This window comes from Eleginops maclovinus, chromosome 23 (assembly GCF_036324505.1).
Source record: "Eleginops maclovinus isolate JMC-PN-2008 ecotype Puerto Natales chromosome 23, JC_Emac_rtc_rv5, whole genome shotgun sequence".
Classification (NCBI taxonomy): domain Eukaryota; kingdom Metazoa; phylum Chordata; class Actinopteri; order Perciformes; family Eleginopidae; genus Eleginops; species Eleginops maclovinus.
The window spans coordinates 22,224,683-22,249,494 of NC_086371.1; the positions used below are offsets into that span (position 1 = coordinate 22,224,683).

Sequence of the window (24,812 nt, forward strand, 5' to 3'; positions counted from 1 at the left end):
GGGTAAAAAGGGCCGTATATTGGTGGAAAAGACTAGATCGGGGTGGACGACAACTGTAACTTGGAGGAATTAGAAAGGATCTTGGTCAAATTGAGACCATATGGGGGTCAAAAAGGTCAGATCTTAGTAGAAAAGACTGGATCTTGGTAAAATAAGACTATACAGTATTTTTAGAATAAGACTGTATCTACTTAGAAAGAGCAAAAGTTTTGTGCAAAAACACAAGATCTGGGTCAAAGACGACAGCATCTAGGAGGAATTAAACTGGATGTTGGTTAAATTAAGAAGATAGAAAAGGCCAGATCTTGGAAGAATACGGTAGAATCTTAGTAAAAATATCCAGATCTTGGTAGAAAAATACTGGATCTGGGCATAAGGTTGAATGGCACAAATAATTGCTGGATTAGAGCCAGGACACATCCATTAAGATTCAAGATTCAAGATTTAAGAAGCTTTATTTATCCTGAGGGAAATTGAGGTGCAACAGTTCAATACAAAGAAGGAAGGAGAAATATACACTCAATATAACTAAACTACTAAATATACACTAAATATACATCAGATATTACTAAATATAAACTAAAATAACTAAGTATAAACTAAGTATAACTAAATATAAACTAAATGTATCAACAATAAGAGCAGCTTTGCAAATAAGAAATAGTGAAATAGTTACAGTAACTACGTAGGTATATACAATATACAACAATACGTATAGTGCAAATGGCAGTACAGAAATAAGATAACTAATAAAACTAAGCTGAATACTAAATACTAAATAAAGTGACATGTGAATAAAGTGACATGTGAAAGTAAAGTGAAATGACAGCATTGCGATGAAATAAAGTGTCACTGAGTCTCCAATGTTCCTCTAACGACCTGAGGTGGATGAGTTAAAGAGTCTGATGGCCACAGGAAGGAAGGACTTCCTGTGGCGTTCTGTGTTACACCGGGGTGGAATGAGTCTATTGCTGAAGGTGCTTCTGTATGAGGTCAGCACCTGGTGGAGAGGGTGAGCGTTGTTGTCCATGATACTACGCAGCTTGCGCAGCATCCCCCTCTCAGACACCACCAGCAAAGAGTCCAGCTGGACCCCCAGGACGGAGCCAGCCTTCCTGACGATCCTGCTGATCTTGTTGGCGTCTGCTGACCTCAACCTGCTTCCCCAGCACGCAACACCAAAGAAGATGGCACTGGCTACCACCGACTGGTAGAACATCTTCAGCATGGTGTTACAGACGTTGAAGGACCGGAGCCTCCGCAGGAAGTAGAGTCGGCTCTGGCCCTTCTTATACACAGAAAGCTCAACAGCTGCCTCTGAAACTGCAAATATCCACACCACCATCATTATGTCTTATCAACCACAATGTTGACATGGCAACCACCTACTTTGCCTTGTCAACCCAGCCAACCTGTCTGTGTTGCTGCTAAGCTCCAGCAGCCTGATACTTAGCCACTGGAAGGTGGACATACTGCAGAATGAAGCAGTCCCACATTGTTCACATAAAACAGCAAAAAAATTAATGGAGATATTAGTTTTGAACACAAAAAACCCCCTGAAAAACAATGTCTGAAGCAGATATACTCTGTTCTCTCTGTGAGAAATTCTGGTTTTAAATTATTTTGCTTTAAATGATGGTATACTTTGAGTTGAATCTACAGTACATTATAACTGTAGTCCAATTAAATATAAAACTTAAGAAAATCTTGAATTATCAAACCACCCTCAAGAACCCATATTTGACAAAAAGTAACACAAATAATCAAACATGTATGGAAAAATTATTTTATTGAACATAATCGATCCGATCAAACACACTGAGCTATGGAAGTATTGCTATCATGTGAAGCAATGTTTTTGTGGCATTCCAGAACGCCAATAAAAACATGTGTACAAGAAAACAAAAGAAACAGAACAAAAGTGGAATGTGAATAAGCAGCAACAAACCTGGATCAATTTGAAAAGTATCCACAAATTCACCCGCGACATTAAGACAGATAATATTTTTACAATGGAAAATTTAATCAAGAAGAAAAATCTGTTTACATGTTCCCTGACGTTTAAACATGGATCACTTTTATCAGCTCTTCAAATTCAGATGTTCTCTTCTGTTATCTCTTATTGAGTTCATACGAAAGCAGTAGCAGCTTTGACAAGTAAGAAATGCAATGTCCAAAATGTATAAAATAAACTCTCACTAATTACTATTCAAGGTTTTTTAGGGTTGTGGTTTAATGTAAGAGAATTTTTAAAAGATGTAAATAAAGCAATTTTAAGGGTCAGCATGCATTTTTTAAAACAATTTAATTCCCCCAGATTTGTTGTTTGTCATAATACACTGAATGTTGCTATATATTATTGGACTTGAAATTAATTTTGTGTAAATCCAATGAGTAACATTTTGATGTCAATAGGTTTGTAATGGATTATCTGCACCAAATGATATTTCCACCAAGATTCAAAAGATTCAAATGAAGCTATGGCATTATGTTCCGGGCAGTTAAATGTGTTTTTCTTAAAAGATAATCCATAAAAACTGAATTCAGGCCTTAATTACCATAAAAAAGGGGACATGTTATACATCCATTGCACAATTGTTCCATTAAAATCCCATAATTAGATCAGTGTTGAAAGGTGAGTAAAAGATCTAACAGTGTGAAGACATGCATATCATATTATCCTGCACAGCTTTGAGCGTATAAAAAAAAAAAGGCCAAAAGGTATTCAGTGAAGAATCGTTTTATGGCTTAGGAACCTTTAATGCTCATTTGGTGGTTTGGCTGGCACATTGGAAGATACAGCAGGATGATTGTGAGGTGGTGACACATGGGGAGCTCTAGGCAATGCAGCCGAGGAAATGTTATTCATGTCGGTACAGTAAAAGAAATACTGTTTAATGGGAGGAAAATAATTTACCTGGCTGTGAGGTCTAAGTGGTTACTGTCTTAAAATCCCCATGTGACACAGCCTTTATAACAGAACAGAAACTAAATTTCCTGGACAGGATTTCCTTTCTTCAGGGTCATAGGGGGGCAGGAGTGTCTCCCACAATGCACTGGGCAGACGCAGTCTAGACAAACACATTCACACTTATGTTCCTAACTATGAGCAGTATTGGTAGAGTAGTCCTTTAATGTGGCACTGCTAATCAATAAAACCGACACTGAGATTCATTTAAAACTAATATTTACCCGTTGGCTGTTATAGAAGTCTCACTTTTCTGCTAAATTTAGGACCGTTTTGAAAGTTGAAATTCCTTTTGAGCACATGATCACTAATATTTATTTATTAAGTGTCATTATTGATTGTTGACAACAGAATGCAGAAAAGTGACACTTTTTTTGGGCTTATGCAGAATAATCGCTTAAAACAACTAAACAACACAGCTCATCTCTTCATGTCTAATCCAGTCACACAGGCAGAGAGTCAGTGTGTGTGTGTGTGTGTGTGTGTGTGTGTGTGTGTGTGTGTGTGTGTGTGTGTGTGTGTGTGTGTGTGTGTGTGTGTGTGTGTGTGTGTGTGTGTGTGTGTGTGTGTGTGTGTGTGTGTGTGCGTGTCCTTTATGCCCTCTTCATGCCTCTCCCCATCAGGCAGGCGAAGATGGTCATCACCATTTTCTGGTTGACCTCCACCAGGTCGTCAGGCAGGGCGTACACTTTAGCTCCAATCTTCCTCGCCATGGAAACGGCATACCTGGTTCAGGAAAGGGTCATAGTTAGTATCACCGTGGCAACACATTATAGCTGTGACATTCATTGTATTTTGTTGTTACTTATTTATGCAGCAAATGCATTTGTGGGCTTTGAAAGTTACAGCCACTATAAATAAAAGGAGCGCTGACTTATTTTATGTTTCGAATCTCTCCTGTATCGTTCATCATTTTTTAAATTGTTTGTTTCTCTTTATAGTAAGTATGTTTTTCATACTGTTCCAATGGCAAAATACATACCATTGGTTTTATATCTGTAAATACACATCAATAATTATATATGTTTTCATTACAATAATAATATTATATAATATAATGGAAGTGAAACTTGACTCAACAATATCCTGCTGGTATAATAATCATTGGTTCATTGAATAATATTTGAAACAAAGGGAACAAAGGAAAATATCTGGAAAATTGTGTTTTAATCAAGCCTTTTTTCCTTTTGTTTTGGATCCATCATTTAATAATTTAATAACTTGAAGCTTAAATATCTGTATTTGGATTTAGATTATTCTGAAATCCTGAGCACAGAAAAAAAACACTTGACAGTGCTTTCTTTCATCCATAAACGGTTAGTGCAAGATAACATCCCATTGCACGCTGAAGATATATCACAGATACAATATTAAGTGTAACCCGGGAACAGTCAGAGGAAGCAGGTGGGTGGTTACTTGGCGTTGTTGAGTTGGTCTTCCTCTGACAGAGTTCCCGTATGAACCAGTTCAAAGTTCACACTGGACGGCTGGATGGCATCAATCAAGTCCAGAACCGGAATACTTGTACCGATGGATTTATCCTACACAGACACACCCACACACACACAGTTCACACATTTATACTCCCCATAATGAAACATACATTTAAAACAAAAAGGTTTTTAACATAACACTAGTGGATTTTTTTAAACGGTAAAACATTGAATTATCTTTGGTAAACAAAGAGCTATGTTTTTTATACATATCAATGATCACATCGTGATGCACTACATCAAAGACATAAAACAGTAGCATTAACCGTAGCGGAAACCATTGCAAACATGACAGTCCTGATACCTCTGGTGGAAAACACTGTAAACTATAATTTTACGATTTGCATGCCAAGACTCTGGAGTTAAAGCGTGACAGAATAAAATGCAGATGGTCTGAGTATGTGTTTTAGCTACACTGTTTATCATGGACTTATTGATACCACTTTACAATAAGACTACCCACATAAAGGATTCATAAAGGGTTTATAATGAGGTTATTAATTAGGTTGTACACACTTTATTAATCATTAAGAACCATTACATAAACCAGTTCTAAAATAGTTTTCATACATCAACACAGGCTCACTATTTGGCAAGATGACTAAGCCTTATATTGGCTACCTAGCTAACTCCGTCTTCTTCATCAGGCAGCATCCTTGGTATCTGTTGTTCACTCAGTTGACAACCCCCCCCCCCCATGTTTTGTTTATCTCTTGTCTTATAAAATCTTATTAATGATTTATAAAGTGTTCACAACGTAATTAATAAATGAATTACAAACTATTCGTAAATCATTTATAGGGATAGTCTTATTGTTAAGTGGTACGGACTTAATATAAACCACATTTACCCTAATAAGGGTTAAATATTAGAGTAAAACTCACCTTAAAGCTTTTGATAGAGGAACTCTTGCCAGCCTCAGCTAGCGTCTTGTTGACCCATGAAATGATCAACTCATCCCCCGCTACATCTCCTTCTCCCAGGTCCTCCAGAACATTTAGCGTGTACCTGCAGACATTATAGGAGCAGACGTAACAATAACATTACTTTTGGTGAAGTATGGACCGAAATCATTTAGTTACATAGTTAGGGACATGATTACAGTACCACATTTCACAATATCTAGCTTTATCTGATGTAGAAGGAAAACTAATTTGGGCTGGTAACATTGCAATTCTGTACGTTGTATACGCTATATGAAAGAATTCTATAAAACCAATACTACATTTCCCATGAATCCAATTGCTTTCTATCTTGTTTTGCCTTCCCTGGAGTATTTCTGAGTGAGTTATTTTTTCTATGGCGTCACTAAATGGAATGAGCATGTTGGAAGTGTTCTTTAGTCTTTCAGCGCCCTCTACCTGCTTCAGACGGCATAGCAACTCAAACATGCAGAGTCTAAATGAGGGTGTTTTTTCTAGTTTTTGGTGATTCTTTAAAATAATGTCAATAAGCACACGTGAAGTTTCACTGTTAGGACGAAATCACCTCCTCATCAGCTGCCACACCAGAGCCAGAGTTAGAGTTGGAATTCCATCGTACAGGTCCTGTCCGCCAATTCCCACCAGAGAGAAACCGGCCTTCGTCTTTCCCAGCTCCACAGCATAGGCACAGTTCTCCCTCTGTTGGGCACACAGAAGGTTAGTATATTTTATGGAAAATCAATATATCACCATTTCAACATATATCACTCTTAATGTAGTGGCTCCTGCTTCAGATAGGTCTGAATTTGAAAAAGCTGTTTTTATTTTAAGCGCACTCGAATTAAATACAGGACGTCTTTAAAATCAAATAACTTAGAGAATGTGATCTTAAACCTCCCAACCATAACATGTAATTGGAATATAACCATATTTAATTACAGGGGAATTGTTTTTAATGTATTAACCCTAACCCTTGTTTACCATATTGTTTACTAAGGATGTCACAAGGACGGATACTTCGAATGCCTCATTTAAGGGCTGTTTTTGCTAAGGTATTGTAATGTTGTACAGGGTGACGGTTAATTAAAACACTTGTACAATTGTAATCTTTAAAGGAGATAATTGTTCCACAAAATAAAATATGTATTAGAGAGAAAATCACCTGTTTAACTATAAAACAAAAAACAGTTTTCATTAAAATTAAAGGATTTTAGTTTCTCAATGTGTCGAGAATTGTGGATTTTCAATATTATTATCGTCGACAACAACCTTTTTTTAATCGAGACTTCCTTATTCATACTATATCTGTATACATGCATGATACATTCATTAGAATATTAACTTTTGAGGATGAATCATTCATATAGCATTACATTTTATCCTGATTGACTTCAGTAGGTGTTGGAAAGTATGTACCTTCTTTAAATGTCCTCCTCCTACTCCCTTGAAAGGAGGCCTATTGACTCTGTCCCAGTCCACTGGCACCTTAATCTTCTCATAAAGCTGGAGGATCACCATGGCATCCATCAGATCCCTGCATTATAACATATGTATACACACATATATGAATTTAAACAGTGAACAGTAAACATGAAGGTGAAGTCCTTCCTCACGTAGAGATACTGACCCATAGATATGGTGAACATGAGGATTCACTCCCAGAGAGTTCATCCAGTTCCTGAAGGTTCTTTCCTCTCTGGTCTCACCTTCAGAGATAATATCAGACTCAGACTCAGGACTACACATGGAGATGTATTTACTTCATGAAGGAACCATGGATGTATGAAGAGAATTGGATACAGCGTTGGACCTGTTGATTCCTATGAAAGTGGCTCAGTGGAGGCTGACTCAAGAGAGCAATAGTAACCGTGTCTCGGTCCATAGAGCATGGGCCTGGCCCCCAATCTGCAGTTACAGATGCCTCTTTCCCAATGTAAGTCAAAGGCAAAAAGTATTTTTGGCCCAACGATGTCACGGACTGCGAAAAGGTGCTTCCTGATGGCTTGACTTTTTTTTTTTAAATTGGGAAAGAGATGTCTGTAAATCAGCATTTATTTATTTGTTTGGATTAATCAACCCTTATCAGCCCTTTATATAAATGATTAAGTCCTAAAACTTGTAAATCTAGTGTTATTTTCCCTCTCCAATCATCTGATTTAGACTAGAAGGGAAGTGACGAAGCGATTGGAGGCGGGGTTTTAGCGAAAATGCAAGTGCGCATGCTCCATGGACCAAAAACCCTAGATAATCAGGATATTTTGGATCATCAGGATATTTTTGTTTGGGTGAGACGCACAGGGTAAAGTGGAGATTCTGCGCACTGCTGATCGACAGCCAGAACACAAACCTCCAAATAAACAGATATCTCTTTTGTAAACAAAGTCCCAACTGTTTGTACATGTGCAAATCCAGCTAGATTGTATTTGGTTTTTTGTCTAAAAAGGAAAGAAGAGTACGTTACATTTGAGTGCCAGACGCACAGGTGTAACCCCCCTCTCCCGCCCAGTCATGACTCCATAGGGATTCCCCGATCATTTCTGCCAGATTTCTTATCAAGGGGGTGCGTCCCTGTCCCCGGCCCGTGGCACAAACACTCTGCCTGTGAGAGGCTGTGTGTATATTGCCATTAACTTTTTCGGACTGCATTTATTTATTTTGTTGACGATCTGCACGGTTCGAGTTAGGTGGGAGCCAGTGGGAGCTGAGCTCCCATAGAGTGAGGACTGGCTCCCATGAAAGCAATTAACTCAAATATCTGTGGGGGTCTCTGAAAACACAGCAGTATACTATTTTTATTACAAATACAGCTATTTTCCCTTTCACATACAGAGTAACATTGGCGATAAAGATAAATAGCTTGACATGACAAGTCATAAGAGTAGCCTAAACAAACTTGTGGGACTGCACTGTGAATGCAGCATGGCTGCACCACACCACCAGCCACTATAAATGCAAACTATCAATTTGAGAGCTCACGTCACGACCGTTAATCCGAAGAAGATTTTCATTCCTTCATTTTTAAAATAAAGATCCAGTATTTAACTTGAAGACGACTGGCTACCATGCCACCGAAAAAGAGGCCGCTTATAACGACGTCATGCTCAGACTTGAGGTTTTACTACCAAAACGCAAAAAATAGCTCCAGATAACGGTAAAGCAGCACAGATACCTGCTAGCTCTGCTGTGAATGTAGCGGATGCTAGCTCTGCAACTAGCGCTACTACATCTAGTGATGGCGCAACAGCCACTGCTGGGACACTGACCGATGATGAGGACATAACATCTGAAAAGGAGGATGAAGAGGCTGGGATCGGGACTGATACAACGGAGGGACTGCCAGAGAACTGGGGACTCAATCAGTGGCAATGATGGAAGGAAAAAAATCCCTGGCTATTTACAGGCAAGGGTGGCCTTGGATGCACTGCCTGTAAGGTAGCAAAGACACTGTTGCTTACAGAGAAAAAGACAAGTTTGCATTTGTCGGATATGCCTGGATCAATGGGACAGTGAGTAGTCCTGTTCAAAAGCAGTTGCGTAAAAAAATGTACATCCACCGTGACTGTGTTGCTCACAACCTAGCTATGGAAATAGCAGACCTTAAAAAGAAAGATATTCTTCCAACAAAAGTTGTGGAATTAAATTCCTCTGCGTTAAACGTGACAGCCAGTTCATTCAGGGCAGCCTATACTGTCGCCAAAGAAAGATTGCCTTTCACGAAATTGAACCCCTTTATGAAACTCAATGAGCTGAATGGTGCTTCAATGGGCCCTGCTCTGACTACTCCTGTGCCTCCATTGTGCAGCATATTGCAGATGAGATGAAAACAAAACTTATTTCCCACATTAAGTCACTTGATTCTCGTGTCAGTATAACGCTAGACGAAAGCACCATTCATGGATGTGCGTACATGATTATATATGTGCGGTGCGAAGTCACAGGGAATGGGGATATGGACAATCTATTTCTTTAATTAGTTGAACTGGACCAGGGGTCGGACTCGGAAGCCATTTACAATGCACTACTCAGTAGTCTCAAGGGAGCTGGAATGGATATGGAATTTCTTCAGAAGAACTTGATAATTGTAGCTATAGATGGGGCTGCGGTTCTAACAGGGAGACAGTCAGGACTCATAGTAAGATTGAAGAAGGATTTCTCCCGACTACAGGCTGTGCATTGCCTTGCACATCGTTTGGAGTTAGCTGTCAATGACTCATTGAAAACTGTGGCAGGGTGTAATCATTTTGAATTTTTTATTTCTAAGCTAGCTATATGCTCTTTACCACCAGTCAATGAAAAATGCAAGGCAGCTGGAGCAAGTTGAATTGAACATGCAGATTCTTAAAATCGGCAAAGTTTTACTATAAGATGGGTGGGTTTCAGTTTCAAGACTGTTAAAGCTGTGCTTAAGGACTTCCCTGTGTTGTCACGTCACTTTGGAACGGCCAGCGAAGATGTCTGGCGTACAGGCGCAGAGAGGGCCAAGTACACTGGTTTACTTAAGCATCTGACATCAACTGGATTCCTCTCTGATTTGGCCATCATGAAAGATGTGTTACGTGAACTGCAAGGGCTTTCCCTGAAATTACAAAGACAGGACACATCTCTAATCGATCCCAGCAGACATATTCACCAAACGATCGAGGTGCTGTCTGCTATGAAAGATTTTGGGGGGGGAACCGAATCGAAAGTCCAAACAAGCATAACCAGTGGCCAGCTCAAAGGGGTTACGCTTACGAAGATGCAGCCAAAAATAAATAAGCCCCAATTTTACCAGTCAATCGTTGACAGTCTCACTAAACGTCTTCCACACAGTGAGCTAGTGATCATGTTGAAGCCTATGGATCAGCACTTCTGGCCCAAAGAGAGAACTGACCTAGTTCTCTTTGGAAAACGTGAGATGGGGAAGTTTGCGAAACTCCTCGGAGAGTCGGCCACTAAGCGGTCAATGAGTTCAGAGACTGGAAATTGCAGGGGCATCAGGGAAAAACAGTCAAGATACTTATTACTGCAAGCAATACTATTCTCCTGACTTCTGCGCAGTGTGAAAGGGGTTTTTCGGCATGCAACGACACTGATGATCAGAATACAAACAGACTACGTGCCCGGAACCTCAATGCATTGTTGTTCTTGGATTTACAGTAAATGGATCACCTATGGAGAAATTTGACCCTATGCCGTTCGTAAGGTCATGGATCAAGAAAGGACACCGGACGTCAGCACCATGGGTTCCTGGACCATGACCACAACCTGTTGTAAACAGACCAGTTTGGTCTATTTTGTCTGCGTTTTACTTTGTACAATAGTTAGCCTATGTATTATCCCTCTTTTTAAATACAAGCTGAGGCCAACTGTTTGAATAAGTCCCCCTGATGTTCACTGCCTTAATTAGGCTACCGTTATCATTCAATACATTTTTTCTCTTTGTGTGTTGTAGGCCTAATTGCGCCTGTACGAGTTTGTAGCCTGGGCTGGGCTGTAGCCACAAACAATATTTTCAAACAAAAATAAAAAGATCAGTTTAAGTATACAATGTGTGCTTGTGTGTGTGTGTGTATTAATATGTGCGCGCGCACAAGCATTACACGCTGCAGAACATAGCCGTCACTAAATGCGCACCTGTTTGATTGTAGACTATTTACTTGCGCATCCATAGTTTCTTCTTAGAAATGTTTAGCCCCCACGGAGATGAAACCATAACTCGAACCCTGACGATCTGACTTTCTGCGGCAGCAGCGTTCACAGAGTTCTCCACATGGTGCAGCTCTTTGTTATCTTCAGACTGCGTCCACGAAACAATATGATTAACTTGTCTGCACCTCCCCAACAAGAACCAAAATCGAACTCGGTGAAATGGGTTTTTTAGCTGTTATGTCGGCATTTCCTGCTATCGTTATGAGGCAGTCAGTCTAAATGAATATTCATATGGGGCGTTTCTTTGACTATTTATAGGCAAATATGGGCGTTACGAAGTCCGTTAAAGCTGCGCCGCATTTCCAGTTGATTGTGATTTGATTGTGACTTATAAAGGGAAACCGGCGTAGGACGTGCGTGCGCAGTGTTTTATAAATCGGAATATTGTTGTGCGTATTTACTTGCTTTGTCCTACGTACGCCACCTTCCAATGTGAATCCTACGCTCAGCTTTAAAAATGAGGCCCCAGTTCTCTTTATACATCCGTGGATTGATCGTGAGAAAAGTATCAGTGCAAGGGAGATTATTGGTCCATGCTTACTCTCCAGGTTCCATTCCTGGTTCTCTGGTTTGGTGAGAGCCGGGTGTTTGTTGAAGAGCGTGGCTACAAAGGCCATGTTGAGCTTTGAGTTCCCGCTAACGACATCGGTGGCCGTTACAAACTGTTTGCAGCCGAGGCGGTCGGCCTGTTTCAGCATACAGTCTGCTCTCTTGCTGAGGTCCTTCTCCTGGAGACACAAACACACACACAATACTAAATCAAATAAAAAAGATACATTGATTAACAAACAGTATTAGACTTAGCTGCTTTAAGATAAAAATGTGCATATTACATAAAACGAATGGCTTAACAATTTACATAAACACCACTCATGTCGATCTCAATCCGTGGAACGTCCTCTTTTGTGCCGTCTGGAGCGATCTGCTCGAGCAGGTGGAAGTACGCCTTGGAGTCCTAAACAGACACACAAACAGATAGACACTCAGTGATAGACTCCCTCACACTGGTATTCAGTCTCTACAATTAAAATCACATTTATTTTCCTGTGTTTTTCTCTTTTTTATCATGGTCAGGTTTCTTGTGAGTGCAGTGCCTTTCTGAGAAGTTCCGACGTTTTTGGAAGTCGAAGTGTTTGGAGCGTGTGCATGGAGAAGTCGCTAGGTGCAGAGTTTTTTTGTAAAGGCGGCCATATACACTCTTCTCTTTTGAGAACAGCTAACACAAACACAATGGCAGAAGAAACACGATATGAACACTCTCTGTCTGACACAGGTAGGACCCCGAGTGGGGGTTTCATTCTGCAAATAGACTATTTTTGTAGGCTAACCAGGAAGTTAGCTTCACACTGGCTCCCTCAACGAAAGACAATAGGATCTTTCAATTGGAATTTTGATTATTGTAGAAAATAAGCTCTCAAATAAAAGATTATGACACTTAACATGTTCTGTTCAGCAGGAGGATCTTTGCAAATGAAGGCTACTCAGGAATTTTTAAAGCTAAGATTCAATCGCCAGAAGCTTTACCGCTCAGCTCAGAACAACCAATGACTTTGACTTCAGCACGAATAAGCTGGCAACTTCTAATGTTATTTCACAGGCTTATGTCTTCTGAGCATGATGGCCTTTAATGTCTTTGACAACATCTGTAGAGTCAGTTGGCCTCCAGTTACCTCCTTTTTAGCATACGTGAATACTTTTTTTGTTAAATGGGGAATTAACTGGCTTATTTTATTTCAAAACCCCTAAGCTTGTGTTAACCACACATCTTATTTAAAGCTTTTAACCAAAAACACAGTCAAAAAGCCATTAACTCCCAAATGCGGTAATAGGATGTGCTAAATTGCTAACTCATTTCCAGGTTTTAAGGACTCATTCCTTCACCGCTCTTTACAGTGAGAGGTTCAGACTTTTCCCTACCTTGATATCTCCTGAAAAGTTGGATATGGACATTCCGACTTTCTTCAGGTGGAAATTGGCCCAGCGCAGCAGCAGCTCCTCAGGACTGAGCTTCATCAAGTCCTCCAGACTCTCCCCTTCCTCCAACAGCGCCGCTATAGCTGCACGCAGAAACACAAGCATGGGTCTGGTTAACACAACGTCATTAATTAACATCTCTTTGCTATACAGTTTCAAATGTAATGCCACAAATGTTTAGTGTTGAGAATCTGCATCATATTGTATTGTGCGGTTTTTTCAATTTGGGTCCATTAGTTTTGGTTTTATATCTACGAACAAGTCTTGAGTGTGTGTGCGTCTGTGCACACCTTCGTTGCGGCTCAGCTCTATATCAGCGAACAGTCCGATCTTGATAATCTGCCAGAGCAGTCCGAGCACCAGGTGAGGTTTCCCCTCCTTCAGATCCTGAGCTCCGATGTTCACTACTTGGCAGCCAATGGCCGAGGCGGAATTCAGAGCCAGGTTCAGATTCTCCTGTTGGAGGTCAAAATATGTGTCACATCATGGAAGTTATGTACAATCAGTGATGTAGGTTTAGATTTAAAGGTGGCATCACATTAAATACATTATTTTACAATTGCTTTCATTGTTCATTGTTTCGTTTTATCGTTTAACAGTCACTATACTACTATATCCCAATTTTGATAGTTTAATGATAAATGCAATGAAGTTAAATCAAGCTAAAAAAAAAGCAGTGGAGAATGTAGCAACTAACTAACCTGTGTGGTGAACGCTGTGAGTTTCTTTTTATTGATGGTTCTTTCATCAATGGTGTCAGAAACAGAGAGGTTGATGAGTTTACTGCAAAAACAACACGAGAGAAAAAAATATTAGCATTTTGGTCTGATACAAAGCCTAAAAATCAGACTGACACTGGGTAAAGGTAACAGACAAGGGCCTTTAGATTATGAGTAAATGGTTAAAGAAAAGGATGGATTACAACAAGCAATTGTGGCGATTGATCAGTATGCTTTAGTGTTATTGATAGGGTTTGGACGGGGATTTCTTAAGGTTTACCAGAGTATGACGCCATCTGACACCGCTTTAAACAGAGCTTCAGTCTCGGGGTTGATGGGCAGGACGTGCTTACAGTCAGGATCTTCCGCCAGAGAAGAGTTGATGTAGTTGGCGAAGGCGTAGCGCTCCTGCTCTGAAATACAGTTTGGTCAAGAGTCAGATCCCGCCCGTCATGATATTACACAGTGTAACCTAAAATACATTTCTATATGTTTTAGCGTAGCTTTACCAACCAGAAATTGAATGCTGAGTTCCTTCACTAGAGATCTCGCTGGTGCCCCCGATGGCCAGGATGCCTTCTTTCTTGTTCAGGGCCTTCCTGAAACCCTTGGCCATGCGGTCGTTCTTTAAATCGCCGAAAATCTGCAAGCAAACACAAATGAGTCAATCGATTGTGGTTACATTTTCTGAGATACTAATTAAGTAGTAGTTAGTGAGTCAAAACAAGCAACTTTAAAGAACCAGTGCTGATGTACTAAAGCTATCACCATCATGTGAATCAGTAGCTTTTTTCCTTCTTAATAGGCCCATTTCTTTTTCAGAATACAGATGCCTAGGATAATATGTTTTTGTCACAAGCACTTCCTTTCCGCTAGATCCAATTGCAAAGTATAATTTGGTTAGGTTTGGTCCGCTGCGGGTATTATACACGGAAAGCGGCAGTGTATGTGTACTGGTGAGGTTTATCGTACCAGGTTAAATGAAGAAATGTGGTTAGTTGACAAATAAAAAATAAAAACAATTCTGTGTTTTTTTAAACATAAACTCAGAGAACTTCTGTGATTCTGTCTTGTGAGGTATTTCTCGAGGATATACCACTTTATTTTCAGAATATAGAACAGTTTTCTTCTTAAAAATGTACAAATGTAATGTTAGAAAAAGGTCAAGTTTAATAGCAGATTATCAAAAGATTTGCTGTTTTGCTTTCGTTTTTAGACCTCAAACATTAAGACCCATTTTGTCACAAGTAACATTCCCCCACAGCCAATTTACCCCTTCATCACCACTTCAAGAACCCCTATATCAAAACTATATCTCATGTTCCAAACATTCAAACAATAATACACTGATATGAATATTTACTTTTAATGATATAAAAGTGGATATTGTACTTGAACTAAAGTTCAAAGTTTAGACAATTATCCTTTAAGCTAACTATTTCAACCATTTTTGCGTTATGTTAATATATTTGTATTGTGTTCATGAATGCCATCTAGCAGCTGTTTTAGCTATCTTTTCAATATTTATTGAATTTAATCTCAGATCATTTCTGTGTTTATGTCTTGTGTGTTTGTGAGATATTTTTTGCAAATGTACCACTTGAATTTCAGAGAAAAGCCCAGCTTTCTATTCATACATGTACTGTACACATCTAACTTTGGAAATGTATAGTATATTTCCCCCTCCCCCTAACTAGCTTTTTTAATTCACCTAATAGCCAGTGGATGATGGACTTTATTCAGTCAAACTTTTATTTGTTAGTTTGTTAGTTGGTTGGTTAGGGGATGAGTGAGTGAGTGAGTGAGTGAGTGAGTGAGTGAGTGAGTGAGTGAGTGAGTGAGTGAGTGAGTGAGTGAGTGAGTGAGTGAGTGAGTGAGTGAGTGAGTGAGTGAGTGAGTGAGTGAGTGAGTGAGTGAGTGAGTGAGTGAGTGAGTGAGTGAGTGAGTGAGTGAGTGAGTTAGTTAGTTAGTGTTACCTACAGCCGTGAACTCTTCGAGGCTGATGCGGCTGTCGTTGTCCCGGTCGAGCTTCTGAAGCAGTTCTCTGACCTGGTATCCTGGCAGAGAGCATCCCACCTCCCGGAAGAGTTCCCCAAGCTCAGCGGCGCAGATGTAGCCGTTACCATCCACATCTAGAGCAGGGGGGGTGGAGGAAGGGAAGATGGTGATATTTTAGTTGGGGCCAATCAGGATTCAGTATCTGTTTTGAAATGAAAATATATACATTTGCTATTCTAAACACAATGACTAGCCTAGATTCAGTGTTTGCCTTTCTTCCATTCAAATGTACATGTGTTCACACAGTGGAGGATTTACAGAAGCCTCGGAGGCAAAACAAAATCATGGTGATCTGTTCTCTAATTCTGATCTGAATACTTTTTTTTTTTTAATCTGTGAAATAGGTACAAAGTAAATAAATATATTAATATGATAAAAAAAATAGGTTGTTAAATTAGGAGGCTAATGCAGCAGACAGTTAGCTTACCCTAGCATAAAGACTGTACTAATTAGCCTACCAGCACCCTTCAAACTCATAGGTTAGCAAATGTTATCTCTCTTGTTTAAACTGTACCTCAACAAAGTCACTATTTTAATTAGTTTTAAGGCCTTTTTTTCTTTCTTTTTTACCTTACAACAAGCTAGCTGTTTATGCTAAGCTACACTGCCTGGCCAAAAAAAAAAGGGTCACACACTCTAATATTCATTGGACCGCCTTTAGCTTTGATTACGGCACCCATTCGCTGTGGCATCGTTTCCACAAGCTTCGTCTTGCATTCATTTTTCGCCAAGATCTTGTATTGATGACGGGTGGTTCGGACCGCTGCTCAAAGTCCTCTCCAGCAAATCCTAAAGATTCTCAATCGGGTTCAGGTCTGGACTCTGTGGTGACCAATCCATGTGTGAAAATGATGTCTCATTGCTCCCTGAACCACTCTTTCACAAATTGAGCCTGATGGATCCTGGCATTGTCATCTTGGAATGACAATGCCAGATAACGTTGCTGAACCTAGACCAGACCAACTGCAGCAACCCCAGATCATAGCACTGCCCCCCACAGGCTTGTGCCCTTTTTTTCGGCCGGGCAGTGTTAGTTGATTATTTAGCTTAGCATAAACAGATACAAGAGTTGTATCAATCTTATTATCTAATTCTCACCAAGAAAACCCCAAAACATATTTTCCAAAATATCAAACCATTACTTTAAGCGATAACTTAAATGTAGCGTATCAAAGGTTTAATTTATTTCTTTCTTCTCCCGAGACAGACATCTGTCCATCAGATGGTGAACCAGCAGCGTATGTGAACATGTGTTTGTCAGGTGCTTTACTCCACTTCAAACATTATTGACCAACGCATCATGTGCTCGATGTCTGCAATATCCCCACACACATTCTTACTCACCCACTTTCTGGAAGCCCTCCCTGATCTCCTCCATCTCTTCAGCGCTGACTTTTTCTGACATGCTGACACCTATAAAACAACACAGCAGCTGAGGTTAGGTTCTGTAATCCATGTGGAACTCATTACAATTTGAACTCATTAAACATTATTAAGCATATTTCTTTATTCCTCTATTTACCATAAACAGTAACATAAGCTTAGAGACCCTTATAAGATCTAATCGATTTATGTAGATGGCTTCAGTGTAATATTAGTCTGTTATGGAGGGTGAGGAAGGTTTGTAATTAGCTGTAGTTGGCTATTTATATATCGGATAACAGCAGTATACCAGTATTTCACTACTTGGATATTACCAACCAAACCATTGCATTGTTTATTAAGCTTGGAAAAGGATTTATGCTATCTAGGCTAGCTGTTTTTAGATATCTTCTTAGTAAACCTTTTTTTCAACATTTATAGTTTATTTAATTTATATGGTTTATTTAATCCAATCAGCCATTACTTTAAGCTTTATTAGCCATTAGGTTTAACTATCAATTTCCGCCTGTTTCTTTTTAGCTATGTAATTATTAAATGCATTATTTATTGCTTTTATCTATTTGGCCGTTTAGCAGTTATTTTTAGCCCTCTTATACATTTAGTTATTAGGTTTAGCTAAAAATCCCAGTAGCTGTTTCTTTGTAGCAATTGGATTCAGTTAACTATTTTATTTAACTAATAGTATCATTTAATTGTTGTATTTGCTTATGTTTTCAACTTTTCTGCTCGGTTGCCAATCGTTTTTTACAGACACTTACTATTGATTTGTATGGTTAATATATAGATTAGCTTTTCCCAAATGGCCGTTGTACCCCCAGGAAACTGCCGAAGACCCCCTCGGGTATCTCAAACCCTGGTTGAGGAAAACATCAAGAGCAATGTGTGTTTCTAAAACAATATCTTAGGTAATCAAGAGACCTCACTGGAAACAATCTTTGCCAAACTATGAACACCATTTGTATCTCGCTAACAATTATTAGAGTTGTGCTGTAGTAAACTGATTTAAATATCCTCTAATATGCTAATTAATTGAATTAGCTGAATATATAGTATACATGTAAGCATGCAAAACCCTATGGAAACTGATCAATTCTATTAGATCTTAGGCTATGATGACGGTTTCTGAATCCAAAAAAAAGTTTTAAAAAAAGCAGAGCTCTAAAGTAGCATGGCAGCTAAATTTATCACACAGTACATCATGTAATGTTATCGAAAATATTAGCCCAGTGAGATTCGTCTGTGTATGATTCAATCAGAAGGAGAGCTTTCTGCTGCAGGGAGCAGAGCCCTAGAGCTGCCTGAGAATAGACTAGATGACAACTTGATGAATTACCTCCACAGACGATCAATACCAGCATAAGAAGCCAAAGCTATATTAATGGCAAATATTAATGGCATCTAACTTCAAAACCCTATAGAACAGTAGACTTGATCATCTAATAACATTTATCATTAATCTTTTATTTGATCATAAATCCAAATCTAACAAGGAGAGATCAATGATTTGTGTCCTCTTTTGTTTTAGTCTTACACCTGTACATTTTAAGCAATATTAGCCAGAAATTCCTTTTGAATTGTTGCTTTTCAAAGTTTCCAAATCACCTTTTTACTTAAAGTTCAACCAAGGTCACTTTCCATGCCATGCTCGAATTACATCACAGGCAAATAAACAAATAGGCTATTCTTCAGCATAAACATGCAAATATACTGTTTGCTTAATCAGGCAGTCACACGCACAGATGTCTGGCAACCACTGTCTCTAAAAACAATGTTTGTTTGAGGCTTTAATGGTATACTATAACACTCGTGGTCAGATTGTATGTGACATAATGCCAGTTATATTCCCAAGGTTTTTGAATAATGACTGGAAAAGTATTCTCTTAAATGCAAAACATTCCTGTTTACACAATATTTTTCAATTTCCAGCCTCATTTGGGGGTGAATGATGCCATTATCTACCTGCTGCAGTGTGTTTACTCGTACCTGGATGGGTCGGGATGCACTGTGAGAATCACCTTCTTTGATTTCTCCAGTGCATTCAACACGATCCAGCCACGGCTACTGAGTGATAAGCTGCAGGCTATGAGGGTAGACACGTCCACCATCTCCTGGATTACCAACTACCTCACAGACAAGCCACAGTAAATCTGGCTGGGCAGTGTTCTGTCTGATGTGGTGGTTGGTAGTACAGGAGCCCCACAGGGGACTGTGCTTTCTCCTTTCCTGTTCACCTTATACACCACTGACTTTCAATACAACTCAGAGTCATGCCACCTGTAGACATTTTCGGATGACTCTGCAGTGGTAGGGTGTATAAGGGATGGACGGGAGGAGTACAGAGCGCTGGTGGAGGATTATGTGAAGTAGACTGGAAGAAACCATCTGCTTCTGAATGTGGCCAAGACCAGAGAGATGGTCATTGCCTTCAGGAAGAAGAGGACGTTGCCACTGCCTCTGTGCGTTCTGGGTGAGGATGTGGCTGTGGTGGAGGATTACCAGTACTTGGGAATGCACCTCGACAATGGACTGAACTGGAGGGCCAACACTGACGCTGTGTACAAGAAGGGGATGAGCCGACTCTATTTCCTGAGGAAGCTGAGATCCTTCAACGTGTGCAGCAAGATGTTGGATATCTTCTACCAGTCTGTTGCTGCTAGTGCACTTTTCTTTGCTGCCGTCTACTGGGGGGGCAGCATCAGAGCCGGTGACACCAGCAGAATCAATAAACTGATCAGGAAAGCTGGCTCTGTCATCGGCATCAAACTGGACAATTTTGAGGCTGTGGTGGAGAGGAGGACTCTGAACAAACTGTTGTCCATCATGGATAACCCACCCACCCTCTCCACCTGCAGCTGGAAGGACAGCGAGCTCCTTCGCCAACAGACTGCTCCAGCAACACTATCAAAACGACAGGTACAGGAGAACATTCCTGCCCACTGCAATAACTCTGCACAATAATTCCCTTCTGGCTGGCAGACAACTCACTGCTCCGTAGCCTCTCTGTGAACTGGACTTAACATGCACTCCTTCACACTTAACATTGTACACTTACACTATATTATTATTGCCTTTTTGTACATTTGTATATTTCTCATGTTTATTAATTTTCATTCATTTTTATTTTGTATTCTTATTTTTGTTGTTATTATTTGCTGTCTGATCTGCTTGTTTTTATATTTCGCTGATGCAACGGAAAATAATTCCCAGTTTGGGATAAATAAAGTATTTCTGATTCTGATTCTGATTCTGAATACAGACATTCTCCACCTCATGAAAAAGATACCTAAAAACAACAATAGTTACTGATTTACTAAAATGGGAAAATTGTGAGACTTTTTGAGAGTTGTGCCAGTACATAGGAAATGCAATGAACTCAAGTTATGTTTATAATCTTCAAAGATTGGTGGCTGTTTTTGCAAATATTACAATTTCAACCTTTTCATTGTGAAGTATTTAGATGACAGACAAAGTACACTCCTACTGCCACCAGATGTCACTGCTTGAGGAAGAACAGACATTGGTTTTAGGGTTTGCCCTATGTTTTACGAGTATGTTTCTTAAAGTAAATGTATTAAAGATCTGTTTTTGCCTAAATTAATCAGAAAATCACACCAAATGTGTTCAATAAAACAATATGAGCATGTTTAGGAAATACTGATAAGATAGCTGTATTGGGGGGGTGAAAATGGGAGCTAATAAAGTTAACAAATAAAGTATTCTCTATCCTTTCAAACGTATTTATAGAACCAAATTGCAATGATAAAAAATACATAATTCAGACATAAGTTCGTAGTTAAAGCCAATCATGACACTGCATTGTCTCTAAATTTAGATTCAGAGAATGCATGACTGAAGGAACGTGTTTAACCTACAGGAATCTTGATGGATCCTGACACACACACACACACACACACACACACACACACACACACACACACACACACACACACACACACACACACACACACACACACACACACACACACACACTGTCTAGAGTGACGATGCAGTTCATATATCCATGCATCCAGACACATGTCTGCTGCTGTCTTACGCTAACACTCCATTGTTATTAATTTCCTATGAGAAAACTGCAACCTCCACATGTTTGGAAACAACCATAAAACGTGATAAAAATAAAAGTGGTCATGAAATATTTCATACTATTATCTGCAAGCACTAACTGCAGGTACATCCTTGTTTTCACTTGATTTATAGACTACACAATAAAGCACAATACCCTAGCTGCATACGCTTCTTCATAAAAAATGCTAGCTTAGTGCATGTTTTAAAATGCCAAAAAGAATTCATACAATATTCATATACATTCATAAAATGGTAATAAGTAAATAAATAAAACATGCACAAATGCATTTGCACACGAGACTAACATTTATTCAGCATTCAATGGAAATATTCTGTGGATAAACTAGCATTTAAAATGAGCTTTTGTTCTATGCTTAATATCTCACAATGACTGCGCTACTGTCTCTTTTTACTCAGTGCTGTATTTTCCAATGAAATTGTATTTTCTGAATGAAAGAAGACACGCTGTGCAGCAGTGAGTTATAAATCATTGTTCTGCTCCTGAGTTAAGCTAACACAAGACTTCCCCCCCTGACTGATGAGAAAACGCCCTATGCGCTCCTTGCTCTTACCTGAAGTCCTCTGTTGCAATTCAGTACAATCACCCGGGGAAAAGAATCCCTGTGTCCGCCTCTCTCTGCTCCTCTGTCCCGTTTTCTTCAACTGAGACCGCCCGGTGGAGAGATTCGCTCCGCCCCTCCGCGCCACCCCTACCCTACGAACACACCCTCCTCTCCTTCCTGCTGTCATGTCCGACCACTTAGCAAGAAAAATAAACAGTGGAGATATAATAACATTGTCTTTGACTGAGCAACATTGGCGTATGTTTGAACTGAACAAAAGACTGATACAAATAAAATGGAAGATGCTTACTTTATGGCTAATTGTTACGTTAATGCTAACCAATTTAAAGCAAACACTCACCACTAGCTAATTTAGTTCAATGGCTAGGAGTACAACGATAGTTATTAATTAGAAAGTGAAACTTTGGGGACATTTAAAAATATGATCAGGTATTGTTAGTATTAGTGATCAATTGCTTTACTTTCAAATGAATTTCTAATTAGGGTAGATTTATGACAACATTTTGTTCTGAATTAAAAAAAGCTTTTCAACTTGCAGGAAGCCTTGAATATTTATTTACAGTGTTAAGCAAAGCAGGATATGTTTGTTGATTCAACAATAAAGCTTCAACCCAAAAAGCTATGGGAGTTTTTATTTGTGTAGTTTATTTGTGCTGTAGTACGGACTCGATAAGGGTACAATAAATACTTTTATTAGCTAGCTAAATTCAAGCTGCTATTCCCGCGAACTGAAGGTCCGTCTTCGGAGCAACCGACTTCGCTCTTACTGCCGAAGTTAGCGTAGGAACCGCGGGATCTGCAAGCAAATTAACTCATGTCTAATTTCTGTTATGTTAAACAGTAATTCAATTAAATTCAGTTCCCCATTTTGCTTTTTTTCAAGTAACTGTAGCTGTCATATCGCATGTCATTAGGGAACGTAAAGGAACACATTTCATTAGAGAACACCAACGGTTAGCAAAGTAATATCTTTTTTATTCAATTATCTATTTTTGATCTGAATGAGCTGCTTAATGCAAGTTGTTTGTGTTGTTTTATGCAATAAACAATTACAATACAGTAACTTCAGTGTTTGCATTTCTTTCAGCAATGTTTCATTGATTAATATTGCTACTCACTCCTGCCCTACCCATCTGCCTCGAGCCGTAGCCTACTGGTAAATACTATTTGACTCACAGGATGTTCAGCTCAAGTTTGTAACTCACTGTTTAGTCATACAAGCTGCCAATATAGTGACTTGCTCTTTTAATAAACAGTTTAGTTGCAAAATAATAATACATTACCTACATATTGTACACAAAAGACCACACCAAGCAATTGAATGCATTTTGTCTTGAGATAACAAAATAAAATCACAAACACCTAGGCAGGATGACAAACTTCATCAGCAAGCCCAACTTATTGAACTGTCAGAGCTCTGCAGCTGCTACCAGTCTCTACATGCAGGAATTCCTCCTGTCTCCCTCCTCCTCTCATTCCTCCTCTACTCATACCTTTCCTTCCTTTCCCTCCCCCTGTTGTTCCCTCCCTCTTGTCTCGCATCTCTCTGGAGTGATGTGCTGAATCTTGTCTTGAGTAAATTCCTCCAAAAACCAGTAGGCTACGATCTTTCCAGAATGCATTGACTTTTCTGTTGGCCACCCTTTTTGTTCTGGGAAACAGTGTTAGGTTATGATGTCCTGCACAAACATGCTTCAATAATGTTTTAACTTGTGACAATGAAACATTAGTCATTAAGTTAATCAAAAGATGGGTGCAGTTATATCATATCTCAGTAAAAAGGAAAACATATATAAAGTCTTTACTTAAAAGAGGAATTGACCTACATCTCTTGAAAGCCTTGTCATAATTTAAATATAACAAGGCTTATCTCTTGGCACCAAGTCAGATAATAGAATTCTATGATCGACCCTTTTTCTAATTTGATTTATTAACTTAACAGGTAGCTACCCCGGGATCACTCCCAGCATCACTGTTGTAATAAGAGACAATCTTTGGAGTCAGCTTTCATATTTTTGGTTAAGTTCATTTTTCTGCCAAGTTTTTTACTTCGTCCAAATTACCAAACCAACTCATTTCACAGATGTGAATGATGGATGAACCTTGCTAGTCCATTTAACTATGTAGCACTAGTGTTAGCTGGTAACCTAGCATTTGCTATGCTAACGATATCTCCCCTTGCTCCTGTCCGGTTACATCCTCGCTTTCAAATAGGTCAATTCTGGTTCTAAAAAAGAAGTGATAGTGATATCAGCATTCGGGCATTTGTTGTCTTTTAAAGATATATGCTTTGTGAAATTCCCTAACTTTTGCAACTCGAGGTTAGTATAACATATAAACTTATACCAAAATCAAACTTCTCCCAATGATAACTAAAATCAAGCCCCATTTTCTTACTGCAAGTTTTCCAAAAGTGTATTATCTGATGCTAACTTTTAGGGAATTTAGGCAAATAATTAAAGTGTATTTTGGGTGTTTTTTATTTTTGTCTGAAAGAATACGTTATGGAAGAACAAAAGCCTGTCCTCTCAGAATTGAACAGTGCCAAAAACAGCCTGCAGCGTTTCACCAAAGGTTAATAGCAGTGGAATATTAAGTGGTATTCGAAATATGATGTAACAACACTGTGAGGGCGACTGAAAGCCAATAGGATCGTAGGTCTGTAGAAATGTAACCTTTTGCTTTTTCCTGTGTGTGGGATTTGCAGTGCTGTTAATTATTCTGTCAATCACCATGAAGAATTTTCGTGGGCAGAATGTGCTGCAATATGCCGTTTGACTCGAATGTCAATATTTTTTCTCAAAAGATATACAATAACCTTTCAAGAGTTTTAAAAGTCCCTATTTCCTCTTTCTCCATCACGATCTCTTTCTGCTCCTTTCTCCTAACGCTATTACTTATCTACTGTAGCATCGTCCCTCCTTTTCTTCCTC

General features: G+C 39.2%; 1 protein-coding gene across 1 annotated transcript; it reads right to left on the minus strand.

Moving 5' to 3' along the window:
* Positions 1-1,772: 1,772 nt before the first annotated feature.
* On the minus strand, positions 1,773-22,054 carry LOC134859733 (plastin-3-like). Its single transcript, XM_063876411.1, has 17 exons — positions 21,868-22,054; positions 17,171-17,239; positions 15,749-15,900; positions 14,282-14,411; positions 14,049-14,181; positions 13,751-13,832; positions 13,340-13,505; positions 12,993-13,132; positions 11,935-12,030; positions 11,617-11,803; positions 7,012-7,090; positions 6,801-6,918; positions 5,950-6,083; positions 5,346-5,469; positions 4,385-4,509; positions 3,517-3,694; positions 1,773-3,430 (listed from the first exon to the last, which is right to left on the minus strand). Exons 1-16 carry the CDS (start codon positions 22,043-22,045, stop codon positions 3,562-3,564), a joined length of 2,046 nt encoding a protein of 681 aa, XP_063732481.1. The 5' UTR covers positions 22,046-22,054; the 3' UTR covers positions 1,773-3,430; positions 3,517-3,561.
* Positions 22,055-24,812: the final 2,758 nt, after the last annotated feature.